This window comes from Hyaena hyaena, unplaced genomic scaffold, assembly GCF_003009895.1.
Source record: "Hyaena hyaena isolate Hyena2069 unplaced genomic scaffold, ASM300989v1 scaffold_760, whole genome shotgun sequence".
Taxonomy (NCBI): domain Eukaryota; kingdom Metazoa; phylum Chordata; class Mammalia; order Carnivora; family Hyaenidae; genus Hyaena; species Hyaena hyaena.
The window spans coordinates 136,906-152,955 of record NW_024081391.1 but is presented as its reverse complement, the minus strand read 5'-3'; the positions used below and the strand labels follow the sequence as shown (position 1 = coordinate 152,955).

Genomic DNA, 16,050 nt, shown 5'->3' with positions numbered 1-16,050 from the left:
AATAAGGCCACCTAATGGAATGAAGATTTTGCCAGGCTTAGGGGTTTCCTGTGCCATTCTCACGCTGGCTTTAATACCCGTCTGGCTTCTTGCCTCAGATCTCCTGATTGCTAAAGAGGCTGCGACTACCGCCTTGCTCACCAGGTGCAAACAGCTGGTGTAAACAACCTCAACGAGTTCCCAAGTGTTTCCTGCAAGGCTGGGTGGTGAAGACCAATTTCCTGGGAGTATCTCCCAACAGGCCCAGACATCAGGCCCCTCTGAGGTCCATTGTTGCCACAAATACTTGTGAGAAAATCGAGAATGTGTTAAGAGTTGGCTCAGCAGTGGTAGATAAAGACAGTAATTGTCTCCCTGGCCACCATCGCAGCAGTGGTCACAGGCTCAGGTGCGAGACACACTGTGAGCTGGTGGCTGCATGGCAGTGGCGGGGCAGGGACTGAACTGGGACCTGTGCGGTGGGATGGGGTTGCTAGGGGCAAACAAAGAAGCTTGGGGCCCTGGTGGCCAGAGCCCACTCTGCAAGGCGGGTAGCCCGGTTCAGCAAGCATCAGTGATTGGTTTATGAGGATCCCAATGAGTGGGTGGGACAGGATGGTCCCCTGTGATCTGTTCATTCCTGAAGGGATCCCGGATGGTGGTTATAGGAAAGGCTCTGCTTCCTGGGATGGGAAACAAGCAAGAGCCAAGCAGGACATCAGGACCCCAGATTCCCAGGAAAATCAGACCAGGCTCAGATGTCATGGGAAGCCAGGGTATGAGGCAAGGTGACAGGGGTCACCACATAGATGAGCTCAAGGCATGCTCTGGCCCTAGCCTGTCCAGCTGCTATCACAGAATATTATGGAGGAGGTATCAACAGCAGAAGTGTGTTTCTCATACTCTGGAGGCTGGACATCTGAGATTAGGATGCCAGCAGGGTTGGGGAAGGGTCCTCTTGGGGGTCTTCTTCCTGTGTCTTCATATGGCGGAGGCACTAGGGGCCCCTCTGGAGCCTCATTACAAGGGCCCTCCCCCCTCATGGCCTGAGCACCTCCCAAAGGCCCCACGTCCAAATACCATCACACTGGGGATTAGGTTTTTGACATCTGAATTCTGGGGGCACACAGACATGCAGACCACAGCAGCTTCCTCCCTGGGACACAGGGTTAGATGGGGCCTTTGAGGCAGCGAGCTTCTGAGCCCACACATGCGGACCAGGATGTCCAGTGCTCCTGAAACCTGTAGGGTCTTCTCGTGACTCACATAGGCATGGGGTCGGGCTCGGCCCAGGAGAGGAGGCAGGGCTTCCAGCAGGCTTCTAGCCTGAATAACCAAGATGCCAGCAGCTTGTTGTTATCAGGATCATTCTCGATCTCTAGCTCTCCCACCACCACGTCCTCTTCCTCTCCCTTTCAAAACTATATGCACAGAGGTGCCTGGGTGGCTTAGTTGGTTAGGTGGCTGACTTCAGCTCAGGTCATGATCTCATGGTTCGTGGGTTCAAGCCCCGCATCGGGCTCTGTGCTGACAGCTCTCTCAGAGCCTGGAGCCTGTTTCAGATTCTGTGTCTCCCCCTCTCTCTGATCCTCCCCTGCTCCTGCTGTCTCTCTCTTTCAGAAATAAATAAAGTATTAAAAATTTTTTTAAAAAAGCACTATATGCACAGTGCTGATTGTGTGTGGGGCTCACAGAGTGGTGAGCCTCTCCTAGTTACAGGGTTGAACAGCTTACAGGTGCGCAAAGGATGGTTGTGCAGAGTCAGAGTCTCCAAGCCATAGGAAAACGGCTGTGTTTGCAAGTTGTTTAAATACTGTGGATGCCCTGGAGTCCCTGAGGTGGGGCTAGGAAGGGAACCAAAGGAGGGATGGGGGAAAGGGCCTGGTCTTTTGGGAGCACCTGCCATGTGCCAAGGTCTGTCTAGTGGACATTGTCATACATCATCCACAGAATCCTCACCATAGAGCTGGGAGCTGGTCACTGCTTTAATTTTACTTCTGGGAAGCCTGAAGACGCTTAGGAACTTGACCCGGGAGCGTCTGGTCCGCGGCGTGTGTGAATGAATGTGTGTTAGAGCATGCCAAGCACCGCTCTAAGCACTTTCTGTTTATCGGTGTATTTAATCCTCAAAACAATCCCCTAGGGCATTGGGAGTCTTAACACTCCCATTTTAGAGCTGTGAAGAAGACTGAGGCACAGAGATAAACAGCTAACAGGCCCAAGGTCATAGGCTGGGAGGTGGTGAGTCATACCTTAGTGCTAAGACTGTGACTGTCTACTGTCTGGTAATATATCTTTGCTCCTCAGGAAATTGTAGATGTGTGGAGAAAACAAAAAGCACAGGAGAGGCTCCAGGAGGTTGAAAAGGCCCTGACCCATGTGAGTGTCAGGTAGTAGGGGTCTCTGAGATGAGCAGGGAGACTTGCAGGGAGTAAGCTCTGAGCGCGTTGTCACCTGCCTCCAAGGTCCACGTGCATGAGGACACCTGCATAGAGTCACAAACTTTGGGGTCCCATACACTTTATTAAATTTTTTTTAAAAGTTTTTTTTTCTGAGGAACTGAAGCGCGTCAGTCTAAAATTTTGAATCCAAGTCTAAGAGACACTCTCAAAAAGCCAATATATCACTACTAAGGAGAAAAGAGAGGGAAGAAAGGAAAAAAAGGAGATGAAGCTCACTACCAAAGGCTGCCAGAACATCAGAAATTCTTTAAAGAAGAGCATTTTGGACATACATGGATGGATCTAATTTTCCATCAAATGTGGACAACGTATGTTTTCAGAGTTAGGGGGACGTGCTGGCTTTGTTGGCTCAAAGCCCTGAGACAAGGGGAGTGGGCTTCGCTGCAGACCGAGCCCACTCAGGAACATACCTCCACAGCGAGAATGCGTGCGGACGTGGGTGGGTGTGTGCAGACCAGGACCGGTGCCTTCCTGGGGACGGCAGGGGGCGGGGGGGGGGGGGGGGGGGGGCGGGGAGGACTGTAGTGCTGGCAGTTTGAAATCTGGCCTCAGAGTCAGGTCTGTGGGGTTGTACTCGAGCTCCTGACTCTCTGGGTGGCCTCAGGCAACTGGGGAGGAAGAGGCTCCTGCCTGCCCATCTGTGAGGCCAGGGGAAGGGTGTGGATTCTGCCATTGTCTGAAGGCCCCCTTGATGCTGCAGGCATGGAGTATTGTAAATGTTGTCTGGGAGGGACCAGGATCAGGGGAGCCTGCTGCTAATAATAAAAAAGACCTGATCATGGTTATAGCCCAAGTTCGTGAAACAATTCATTCCAGTTATATGAAACTATTATTAGGAGCATGAGACTTATTATAGTTTCATATAACTGGCAAGAATTCCTTCCCAGATTTGAGCTGTAACTATGAACACATCTCTTTCCTTTTTTCCAGTTAATTACTGAAGCACTCGTAGCTCCTGTTAGCGGAAAGTCTGATATATTCCTCTCCCTTTCTCTGAGTTTCTAACAACCCAGGCTCCAGACTTAAGCCACAAGAAAGAACGGAGTATGGTGGGGATTGGGGGTAGTTCTTCCCTGCTTCTCCCTCATCTCTGACAAAAGCGCGCCCTTTCCGGGGCGCCTGGGTGGCTCAGTTGGCTCAGTGTCCGACTCTTGATTTTGGCTCAGGTCATGATCTCACAGTTCGTGGGTTCAAGCCCTGGATTAGGCTCTGTGCTGACAGTATGGAGCCTGCTTGAGATTCTCTCCCTCTCTCTCTGGCCCTCCCCTGCTCGCTCGCTCGCTCTCTCGCTCTCTCTCAAAATAAATAAACATTTTTAAAAAAAAGCTTAAAAACAACTATACCCTTTCCTAACCACAGTTCTACAGGATAAATCCTCCCTCATGGCCCTTCTTGGGCTCCAGTAACAACTATTTCTTCTCCTTGCCCCTTCACTGCTATAAGTACTACCTTCATTAGGTTCACTTCCTTTGAACCAGATGAGGTGAGTTCTGCCTCCTGCTAGGATCTTGACACATAGAGGTGGTCAAGCCAACATCCGTGTTTAAACAGGGAAGTCAGACCTGCAGTATGACCAGCCCTTCTCTCATTGCTCCACAGCATTGCTGTTGGATGCTGGCCCTGTCCCATCTGACAGAAGAGGCTGGGACAGGGGTGCCTGGGTGGCTTAGTCGGTTGGGCGTCCGACTTTCGCTTAGGTCATGATCTCGCGGTTCGTGGGTTCGGGCCCCTCGTCGGGCTCTGTGCTGGCTGCCAGCTCGGAGCCTGGAGCCTGTTTCAGTCTGTGACTCCCTCTCTCTCTGACCTTCCCCTGCTCACGCTGTCTCTCTCTCTCTCCTAGAAATAAATAAAAAATATTAAAAAATAAATAAAAAAAAAAAAAAGAAGAGGCTGGGACATTGCTGAGAGGCCCCTCTGGGTTGCCAGCCCTGGGCAGGCCACTGCTCTTCAGGGAGGATGATCCTTCCCTCTAGAGTGATCTCAGTCAAGGGGCTGCAGCTGTCAGGATCCCCTGCTTTCAGGACACTTGTCTATGCCTCTACCCCCATCTCCAGGATGGCTTCCATCCCATACACTCAGAACCAATGACCCCGTTCTCCCCTGGAAATCCACTGGCACATACAGCTTGTCTTCTTAACCTTTCAAAACACAGTAGATCTGATGCTATACCTTTGCGTCTCCCTTGGAGACAGGTTACCCTGATGACTCTGGGGGCCCTCACCAACCCAAGTGATACCCACCTCGACCTTCTGAGAGGACTCTGTCAAGATTTTTAGGTAACTTGCAGGTACCTGTCTCACTAAAGAGGAGGCAGGTGTACAAAGTAAAGGTCTGCTAGAGTGCTTTGGTACATAAAATAAAAGAAGCAAATGTTGGAGCCCTTACTCGATGCTTGGTGCTTGCATACTTTATTTCCCTCAGACTCTACAAGAAATGTTTAAGGAAGGTCCCGTCTTAGGAACTAAGACAGCGAGGCATGGAAAAGTAAATCTCTTATCTGGGAACATTGGGACAGCAAAGTCCTTCTGGCCCATGTTCTTCTGTTACAACCTTGTAACTTGTGTCACAAAACACAGAAAAAGACCAGAAGCAGGTAAGCCCTCCACCTGGGGTCACAACTTGCTCAAGGCTCTGGTTCCTTGAAGCTGGCCAGGTACTTTGAAGGATGGTTCACAGTTCATGTAGGGCTCCACCCCGCTGGGGACATGGCCCAGGGAGGACAGAAGCACAATGATCCAAAGGCTCCATGTGTCCAACTTTGAACTCTTAATTTTCCCTCCAAACCTGTTACTTCTCACCTACTTTTTTCCCCTCTCAGGAAGTGGAACCACCAATCACTGAAATGCTCCTATCAAAACCCAAGTGTCATCCTGGACCCCACCTCTCTCTCTATCTCTCTCTCTCCCTCTCTCTCTCTCTTTCTCCCTCTCTCCCTCTCTCCCTCTCTCCCTCTCTCACACACCTGGAGTCCAGTCTGTTAAGTATTGTCCGTCCCACCTTCAGATATACCGCAGATCTGATCACAGCTCACAGGTTCCATCTAATATTGGCCATCTCTTACCTGGACTGCTGTACACTCCGCATTTGTCTCTCTGCTTCCACACTTGTCTCCCCCTGCACACACACATCCACAGCCCATCTTCTGTGACTTTTTTTTTCAAAAATTTTTTAATGTTTTATTTATTTCTGAGAGAGAGAGAGGCAGCATGAGCAGGGGAGGGTCAGAGAGAGAGGCAGACAAAGAATCCGAAGCAGCCTCCAGGCTCTGAGTTAGCTGTCAGCACAGAGGCCGACGCGAGGCTCAAACCCATGAACCATGAGATCATGACCTGAGCCGAAGTCGGACACTTAACCGACTGAGCCACTCTGTGACCTCTTTAAAATATAATCTCGCTATATCCCTCCCCTGTGCAAAACCCCAAGGCGACTTCCCATTGTGCTTCCAGTGAGATTTAAGTCTTTAGTCCTTAGTCCTTCCTGACCCGCCCCTACCTTCCCCTCCAGTTCTACTGCCTAATAAATGCTTTCTTGTTGTTCAGAACACTCTAGTCCTTGGGGTCTTCCCTTTCCCTACACATCCGCAGGTTTCTCCCATCTGCAGCCCTTCCCTATGGTTACCACCCGTGGCTCCTCCCCAGCTCTTTTGTGCTCCCTGGGGCCTCAGCTGAGAGGTCAGCTCCCCAGAGGCCCTTATTGACCACTCTGACTAAAACAGTCTTCCTGCCCCCTTTTCTTCTCCTCATCTCCCTGCCTTTTATCTTCAGTGCTCTCCAGAATAGTCTACGTCCCCCTTCTAGACTGTAAGCTCCACGTGGCAGGGAGCTTATTGGTTTTGGCCACCACTGTATTCCCAGTGCTCGATGCCTGGCACATAATAGTCACTTGGTAAACATTTGTGGAACTAGAGAAGGATTAAAAAGATAAAAGCCTTTCCTCTGAGTGCCTTCCCTGGAAAGGCATGAGGAGATGGATTAAGGTGGAATGACTGCCTTCCTACTCACTGGGCTTTTCCAGACCTGTGTGAGTTTGCAAGATGACCCACTGGTGGTGCAAGAGTGGCTGTGGCTACAAACTAGGCAAACTTAGCTGTTCTCTCCCCGCTCCTGTCCTTGCCATGGGGAGAAAGCCCTCACAGGGTAGTGATTGCAATCACATGGGGAATCCATGGCAAGTGCCCATATAGTGCATGACACATAGTGGGCACTGAGCATGGGGGTCTCCTGATTGGCCCGTAACATATTAATCAGCCTCTCTCTCTTTCCCTCCCCCCTCCCAAATGCTCCTTTCACATTTAGTCTCCTTCTTTCTTAAAATGAGATGTCCTGATGCTGTCAGCTTGGGCTAGGCTGTTAGCACAACAGGTCTCATGTCCCTTAGTCTGGGATCAAGAGTCATCTTCCTGTCTCTGAGAGAGGGATCCCTTGCACTAAGAAATTCTCTAGGGTTTGGGCATATCTCAAGAGTGCCCATCTTTAAATCTCCATTTCTGGGGCTCTCAGCTCCCTTAGGCAATGCTCTGGCTGCTTAATTATCCAGCTGGCTGGCTTTTCCTAAGGTGATTCTCTTCTGATGACACAAACAAGGCAACAGCATCACACTGGAGGCTGAGACACACCTACCTCTGCCCCCAACCCCCAACACACACACACACACACACAGAAGGCCAGATGGTAGGGCTGTCAGAAAACATTGCTGTTTGCAGAAGCTAGATCTGCCCTGGGGGAGAGGTGGGGAGAGGAGCAGGCGCCTCTGCTTTCTGACTCAGACACACAGGTTCAGGCCCTCCTTCCTTCTGCCCAGAGCAGTGCAAGAGCTGGTATTGCCTGAAACATACACTTGGACATCTCATTTCCTTTTGTCATCATCATTCTATATCTGTTGGCTGGGTTGCTGGGGGCTCCAGTTATGCCAAGCTGCTTTTCGAAAATTCAGGTTCTCCAGCTGACACCCTCTTTCTGGCCATACTGTTTCCATATGATTAGGATGGAGCTCTGGGGACTTTGAATTCTGAGCTGGCCCCCTGGGACTAACTTGGGCTTTCATACTAATTATTTTCCAAGGCAGTTTACAGCTGGGTCATTTGTACTCATATTTTTTCATGACACAACACTCCAGAGGTTTAACACTTGAGAGAAAGGGGGGCTGGGTAATGGCTCTGCACAGGAATTCCATGTGGTTGTCATTCCTGGTCCTGGATACAGTCTGCCCTCTGTTGGAAATCTGCTTCAACAGGTTGGGAGCAGGTGAAACCCTCAGAAGGCTTCCAGTCAACCTAGGGTTTGATTGGAGGATGTGGGACTTTCTGGGGGATGGGGGATTTCAGGAGCATATAATGATGGAGCAGAGTTGCCTTCTACCTCCTCATACTCTTCTCTGTGTTGACCCCCTCCTTTACCACCCTGTAGCGATTGCAGTCTAAAGGCACTGTATTTGGAGTTTTATGAAGCATAAGGCTGAGCTTTTTTCTTATGGTCTCAGATTCAGACCACTCCAGGGGTCTGTGTCTTATGAGGGGGTCCTGCCCAGTGGCCTGCAGTACAGATTGTTCTACTTGACCTGAAGACATCATCCCATCCCAAATGGACTCTGGGAAAACTTGTTCTGTTTCTTGAGTCATGTAGTCTCTGTCATAGACAGTTGAGGCTCCTAGTGTTGGCTGCTGAGACAGATCCAATAGTCCAACTGGAGCTTCAGAGCTTTGATACCCCCTACCCCCACCCTCACTTATTTCCATCCCTAAGAGGTGGTCCCTAAAGGCTTCCTTCCCTGGAAAGCTCAGCAAGGCACATTACATGGCTGTAGAGCTTCTCTGAGGTGGGGGCATCCAGATGATTTAGTGGCCTATCAAGTGGATTTGGATTGTTTATTGGAAATGCCCATTATTTATGGTGGCTCATGGCCCTAAAGGTGCAGGCAAAGGCTGTTTTCAGAAATAAAACTAATAAATAATAACTAGACCCATGATTTATCAGTATGGAGGAAGGGAGCCACTCATTTCCAGTTGGAGTAAAGCATCCTGAAAGGATCAGATTCTCTTTCCCCAGAACTTGGAGGAAATTCCTGCAGGGATTGAGAGATCTGAACACAAAGAGTTCAAAGGAGATTATAAAAGAAAATCAAAGACACGTGCCTCTGTTCCTCATTCTTAATCCCCTTCTAGCCACATTTACATGACAAGTTTTCCAAATTTTCAGCTCCTTAGACCTGATTACTTATTTTTGGGTGACATAAGTTTTAATTTTCTTATATCCAAAATATTTTAAAATGAGAGACAAGAAGTGGTTGTTACTGTTGAATTGGCTGCCTTGGGGACACTGGGCAAAGGCTCAAAATCTTACCAAAAACCTTTTGCTTCCTCCCTTCCCTCCCTCCATCCCTCCTTCCCTTCCTCCCTCCCTCCCTTCTCCCTGTCTCCTTCCCCTCCTCTTTCCTCCTCTTCCCTCTTCTCTCCTCCTTCTTCCTTTCCTCTCTCCCTGCATCCCTCTCTTTCCTTCCCCCTTCCCTCCCTCCCTCCGTCCCTCCCTTCCTTCCTTCCTTCCTTCCTTCCTCCTTCCTCCTTCCCTCCCTCCCTCCTTCCTTCCTTCTTTCCTTCCCCCCTTCCTTCTGTCCTTCTTCTCTTCCTCCTCCATCCTTCTTTCCCTTTTCCTCCTTCCTTCTCTCTGTGTCTCTCTCTCCTCTGTAACCCAACACAACAGGGCACATAGCAGTCTCTGTTCATGACCTGTGGCCATCTTGAAGCAGGCTCAGTCCTTTGGCATATCCCTCTCCTAAGAATAAATCCAGGATTCTTTCAACACTGGTGAGGAAAGCAGGTTTTAATGCATCTTTACTAAAGATTCTGTGGAAAGGCTAATGATGGGATCCCACTACAAATGACAGGGAAGTTAATAAACATTTTTGCTGAGCACCTCCACCCCTCCCCCATCACTTAACATCTCTTCTTTGGCAGAGACTGCCTCACCTCTTGTTCCTCTCTGCCCCTCCCATGGCTCGGGCATGGCCCTGCATCTAACTCCAACACCCCCATCTCTTGTCTTGTGGATAAGGTAGGGAAATTTAAATTGATTAAATTAAATTGAAATAGAAATTAGGCAGGTCTGTCTTTTGGCTGTTACTTTCTTATGACTCCATACCCACAAACAGTGGTCCTTGGAATGTGACAGGGAATTTTTAGTAAATGATAAATATTTTTTCACTATTCCAAACCGTATTTTTTCATGTCATTCATTCATTCTTTCAATAAATATGCTTAGAAGAATACATCTATTGATAGCTGTGGCCCACCAGAAGGGGTATCTGACTTTGCTCATTGTAAAAAAGCCACCTAAACGATGCATGGCGAGGGTGGGGTGGCATGGGCCTGGGGAAAGTGAGGGTTAACAGCCTCATGGGAGTTCACAGTTATGAGATTTTTTTAAATTAATTTATTTTTGGGAGAGAGATGGAGCACAAGCCAGGGAGGGGCACAGAGCAAGAGAGAGAGAGAGAGAGAGAGAGAGAGAATTTGAAGCAGGCTCCAGGCTCTGAGCTGTCAGCACAGAGCCCTACACATGAACCATGAGATCATGACCTGAGCTAAAGTCAGATACTTAACCGACTGAGCCACCCATGCGCTTCTATGGTTATGAGATCTTAAAATGGAAAGTGACCTTAGAAATTGATGGTAAGCATTTCCTGGGCCTCAGCATTTTTTCCTTTTGTCAAGGAGAATAAGAATCAGACTGAAGAAAGGGATGTGGATCTTGAGCCCAGGGAAGACTTGAGAAGCATAAATCAAACAGGCCTCTTTGTCGGCAGAATTTGTAGCAGGGAGAGAAGAGGCCTTAGGTTTAAATATCTGAGGGGCTTTGCTGGTACATAATCTAAAGAGGAAATAGCATCTGAGGCAGTGTTCAATGTAAATGGTGAGCACAGATCATTATCCAGATGCTTACTGGGCAAGGAAGTGTGGGACTGGCCCAAACTGTCTCATGGGCTGTGCCATGTCCCTCCAGGCGTGGCAGGAAGGAGAAAACCACCAAGCCATCTGTCAGCTGAGGGATAACATGGTAGACTTTCCAACTTCATCTCCTATAAAATTAGGACAGTGTCTCCAGATTCCCTGGCAATGTTTATTTCCATAGTTGTCTGGAGGACCTCGGGAAGCTTGCATAGTGAACTTCTGCGGAGGTGAAGACAGGGGCTGTTTCGATTAGATTTTCCCACCTACATGCCAACAGGATCACCCCCCACTATCCTCACCATTAATTGGTAGGAAGTGCTCATTAATCAACATGGAAATGATGCCCAGAACCTTTAAGGCTAAGACATGTGCATCTGCCATGGATGGCTCAACCATGCTGCAGAAAGCAGGGCTGCCAGCTTGGAAGCGGTGTTGCAAGAGGAGAATGAGCACTCTTTAGGACAACAGGAGCTATCCTTTTTTTTTTTTTTTTTTTTTATTTTACAAATAGTTTATTGTCAAGTTGGTTTCCATATAACACCCAGTGCTTATCCCAACAAGTGCCCTCCTCCATGGCCACCACTCCCCTTCCCTTCCCTCCACCCCCATCAGCCCTCAGTTTGTTCTCGGCATTCAAGAGTCTCTCATGGTTTGCCTCCCTCCCTCTCCCCCACTATTTCCCCACTTCTTCTCCCCCACGATCCTCTGTTAACTTCCTTCTAATCCTCCTATACGCAAACATATGGTATCTGTCCTTCTCTGCCTGACTTATTTCGCTCAGCATAACACCCTCAAGGTCCATCCATGTTGCTACACATGGCTAGATTTCATTCTTTCTCATATAGTATTCTATTGTATAGATAAACCACATCTTCTTGATCCATTTGTTAGTTGATGGACACTTAGGCTGTTTCCATGATTTGTCTATTGTTGAGAGTGCTACTATGAACGTTGGGGTACGTGTGCCCCTATGCATCAGCACTCCTGTATCCCTTGGGTAAATTCCTAGCAGTGCTATTGCTGGGTCGTAGGGGAGTTCTATTGTTAATTTTTTGAGGAACCTCCACACTGTTTTCCAGAGGGGCTGCACAAGTTTATATTCCCACCAACAGTGTAGGAGGGTGCCCGTTTCTCCACATCTTCGCCAGCACCTAGAGTCCTCTGATTTGCTCATTTTGGCCACTCTGACTGGCGTGAGGTGGTATCTCAGTGTGGTTTTGATTTGTATTTCCCTGATGAGGAGGGATGCTGAGCATCATTTCATGTGTCTGTTGGCCATCTGCATGTCGTCTTTAGAGAAGTGTCTGTTCATATCTTCTGCCCATTTCTTCACTAGATTGTTTGTTTTTCAGGTGTGGAGTTTGGTGAGTTCCTTATAGATTTTGGATATTAACCTTTATCCAACAGGAGCTATCCTTTACTGAGCTCTGGCACTTGCCAAGCACTAGGCTGGGGGCTTTCTAAGCATCCTATGCTGTCTTCAGGGCATCCCTCTCAGGTGGATGTCATTATCCTTTTTGTGCTCTGCATTTGAAGTCAGGTGCATCTGATGTGAAAATCTACCTCTACAGCCATCTCTGGAGTAAAACAAGCAAATAGTCACTCCCTTCAACACACAGCTGAGCCCAGAATTGTGTGACTGGGTGCTCTGTAGGTCTGACATAGCCTACGGGGCCTCTAGGACTGTTCGTGAGCATAAGCAAACTAAAGTAGGCTTGGGGATGATGGGACACTTGGAGAATGCGCTGGTTTTCAGTGTAGCTGGCTGCCTAGAGGTGACACCATGTTTCTTAAGGTTCTTGGAGACTAGGACATGACTAGACAATGAGTAGCTCTCATTTCCCAAGGCTCTTTCAGCTGTAGGGAGAAGAGAAGGCCAGGATCACAGTTGTGATCATTATCTGCATCTCTAAGCTTTCCCATTCTCAAAGCCCCTCCCAGGACCATTCATCCCCAGGGGCTCACATCTGCCTGTGACAGTCTTCTTAGTAGGTCTCTGCTTGTGCTTGGAACACCGCTGATACTGTTGGGCATTGTCTATTATCCTCAGGACTGTGTTCTAAGATTGCAAATGAATGAGGGGAGCACTGTGCTGTGTGGGAAAACAGATCTGAAAGTACAGCATTTTTTCCTTAAGATCTCCTTCAGCCACGACATGAGGGGAAATGATACCTTGCCACTCATAGATTCAATCTTGAAAAGAATTGGCAGTTTGCAAAAAGCTTTCACAGAGACCTTGCTTAATGAAGTTCCTTGAAGGAAGTGTAAAGTCTTTATTCATCCTGGCATCATACAACGGGTGTTCAATGAGTGTGGACTGAACAGTCACAGATATTTCCTACTTATATATCATGTTAGGCTGTGGGTAGAGGGTGAGGAGGTGAGAGAAGATGTGTGATGTAAATGCCAATCAAAGATCTTAATTTCACAGCATGGTAGAGTAAAATTGTGTTTGGAGACAGGCAGCTCTGGGTACAAATCTTAACTCTTACGTAACCCATAAGAGCCAGTGGTGGCTGTGTCATCTTAAGCAAGGCTCTAGCCTCACTGGGTCTCAGTTGCCTTTATTTATAACAGTGAGATGTACTACCCTCCCTCCTTATCCCTGCAAGTAGGTAAGGATGAAATGAGATAGCAGATGTATGCACCTGGGGGTGGTTCCACCTATGGAGCAGCTTGGAGCAGACACCCCTGCAGAGTGCACATCCCTTTGGCCACCCAAGGGGTCACTGCAGCTCTCTGCCTGCAGGTGTTCTCTGGTTGTGAGCATCCTCGGCCCGTGCATAGGACTAGGTGGAAGTGCTAGGGAGTCAAGTACAGCAGAAACCTTCAACCAGTGAGGGACTCCATGTGCTCCCACCCCTCAGTGTAATAATTATGAGGGGAGTTTCAGTCTCTAAGAAGACCCCCAGTGGGACTGAGCCCTGGTAGCCTGCAGCATTAAATTGTTCACGAACACATCCATACTGCCTTCCCCACTCAAAGCTTCCTGAGAGCACTTCCCTAATAAACCACTTACTCTCAAACTACTTCTTGACAGAGTGGGCAACCTCAAGTAAGATGGGAGATCAATGAAAGCTACTGTTGTGATTTTCAAAGGGCATGGATGTGGGTAATTAATACAGAGAAATGTAGAATACTGTAGGAGAAAAAAGAGATTGCTGCCATCTGACATCATCTGGGAAGGAGATTACAGGCAACATTTGATCTGAATGTTAAAGGATATGAAGGATTTGTATGTGAAGGGAGGGGCTAGGGAAGGGAATTCCAGGGGAGGGAACAGTTTTGTGTCCACTTTTCCACAGATTCCAACAAAAGCTATGTGTGAGTCAAGTGAGCAGACATGTCAGGTGGGTCCATGCGTCAGCCTCTTCTGGGCACAGAACCTCTTGGCTGGCATGGTCCTGGTACTTTGGCTGTGTGCTCAGCAGACTTTCAAGTGATACTTATCAGTGCACATGATGCAGGGCTAGTGCTTTCTTTCTTTCCCTGAAATGTGGCCCCATAACCTCCTATCTTTGCCAAACCATTGGTCACAGTCTGTGAAATCCCCATCAAACACTCTGCCCAGTTGTCCACCAAGCATCCCATGGGTTTTGGGTCTTCTGAAGGCATCAATGAGGTTTTCTGCTCAGGATTTCTCAGGCCTCTTTGGGGATTATCAGCTGACTCCTCTGTTTGGACCTTATAGAACTCACTGGGGCAGTGACTCCCGAGTTTAAGACATTAGGCTTGTTTCACGTAACCTGATGAACCTTCATCATTTGAGTGAGTGTATGCAAGGTGTCTCAGCCTATCCAGAGGGCATACAAATGCAGGCTGTCCTGCTAGAAATGAAGGAGATGAGAAAGAGGAACAATGTCATGGTGCCCCGGACAAGTCTTTGCTGCCTGTACACTGTAGTCATCAGTTAATGAGCCTTTTTCGTCAGGGACTTTTGTTCAGATAAAAATCTTATGGAAGCAGCAATCACACAGGGAAAAGCTGAATACCCCTTGTTGAAGAGAGGGTGGTTAGAGAAAGTTCTGGCAGCCCAGATCCCCCTTAGAGGGGTACCATAGGAAACCATTGCTGGAGTGGATAAGAGGAAGGAAGTAGAAGGAGACAGGTGATGATTATATGTACCCTTGGCCTTCTGTAGCCTCACTGTACCAGGTAAATCATTTGAGACCTCCCAGATGAATTCAGTTCTAATGTGCCAGAGAGACAGGTCTCTTAGTTTCTTCTACCCTGAAGCAGTAACAGCTGAGAGACAATGGCTCATGTAATAGGGATTAAAACTCTGAAGAGGTAAAAGATCTGCCTCTCAGTCTTAGCAGCTTTGTTCTTATCTTTCAGAGGTTCCAAAAACAGAACAGACTTTTGAAGAACGCCTGATACTCAAAGCTTTCTTGCTGAAGTTTGTTAATGCCTATTCGCCTATCTTCTACGTGGCCTTTTTCAAGGGGAGGTGAGTATAATGCTGTCACACGTGGCCACTTGTCACTAAGACTGGGGCCCCTGCTAGAGTCATCTTGTCCCTGCTGCCCATTCATGCCCTCAGTCCTATTCACCACTTCCATCCCCACCTTGTCATTCCTGAAGCAATGGCATTAGCACCACATCATTTTGGATTAGAATCTTCGGATTCAGGTAATGAGGGAAACTGCAAGAATTTGACCCTGGGCCCCAGAGGGTGAGTCTTAGAATAATCTGTGCCTCCCAACTTTGAGAATGAGGTGGGAGGGAATTTCAGGTCTAGTGAGTGGCGCAGAAGACTTGCAATACAGTTCTGACACTAGCTATCCTGAGTTAGCACAGCTTCACAGAGTAAGAGCATGGTCTTCCATGAGACTGCCCTCACTCTGGTCACTAGCTGCAGGTCCTGGGGTTCCTGTGTGACTCATGATTCAGACCCACTGGCTACGACCACTAACTCCTCAGCCTTGATAATTCTCTAAAATGACTCACAGAACTCACACTTATGTACTATACTTAAAATTACAGTTTTATTATAGAAAGGGGGTACAAATCCAACCCAGCAAATGGGAGAGGCACATAGGGTGAGATTTAGGAAGGTCCTAAACAGAAGCTTCCATGTCCTCAGGATGGATTAGTTTCCTGGCACATTGATGTGCACCAACCAGGAAGCTCATCCAAGCCTCAGTGGCCAGAATTTGTAAGGTTGCAGAACATAGGTAGGTATGATTGGTTGAATCTTTCACCATGTGACTGAGCTCAGCCTCCAGCCCTCCTGCCTTCCCCTGAGGTCAGGCTGCTATTACATGGATCAAAGGCCCAATCCACTCATCACTTAGTTGGTTTTTCTGGAACAGCCTCCCGCATCCTGAGTGATCTCATTAGCATAAGTTTAGGTATAGTCCCAAGGGCTCACCATGAATAACAAAGAGACTCCAACTGAGACGTTATAGGGATTTAGAGGTTTCCCAAGAACTAACAACAAAGGCCAGTCACATTCTTTATTATACAACCTGTCTAGATGTAAATTCACTTCTGATGAATATGGTCAGATCACTTGACTACCTATAAGAAGATTTCCCAGTAATGATAAACTTTGTCAGGAAAGCTTTCCTATCACTAAAACCTCATCACGCAGGCATCATAGCAAGAACTGTTCTTGTACATATTTGATAGTTTCTTATAAATGTGTTGTTGACTAAAACCACA

General features: G+C 48.0%; 1 protein-coding gene across 1 annotated transcript in view; it reads left to right on the top strand.

Moving 5' to 3' along the window:
* The window catches only part of ANO2 (anoctamin 2), a 334,204-nt gene that overhangs the window by 272,955 nt on the left and 45,199 nt on the right, over positions 1-16,050 (top strand). Inside the window, exon 19 of the mRNA XM_039218383.1 lies at positions 14,722-14,833. Within this exon, the coding sequence (XP_039074314.1) occupies positions 14,722-14,833 (112 nt within the window). The remainder of the gene's footprint in view (positions 1-14,721; positions 14,834-16,050) is intronic.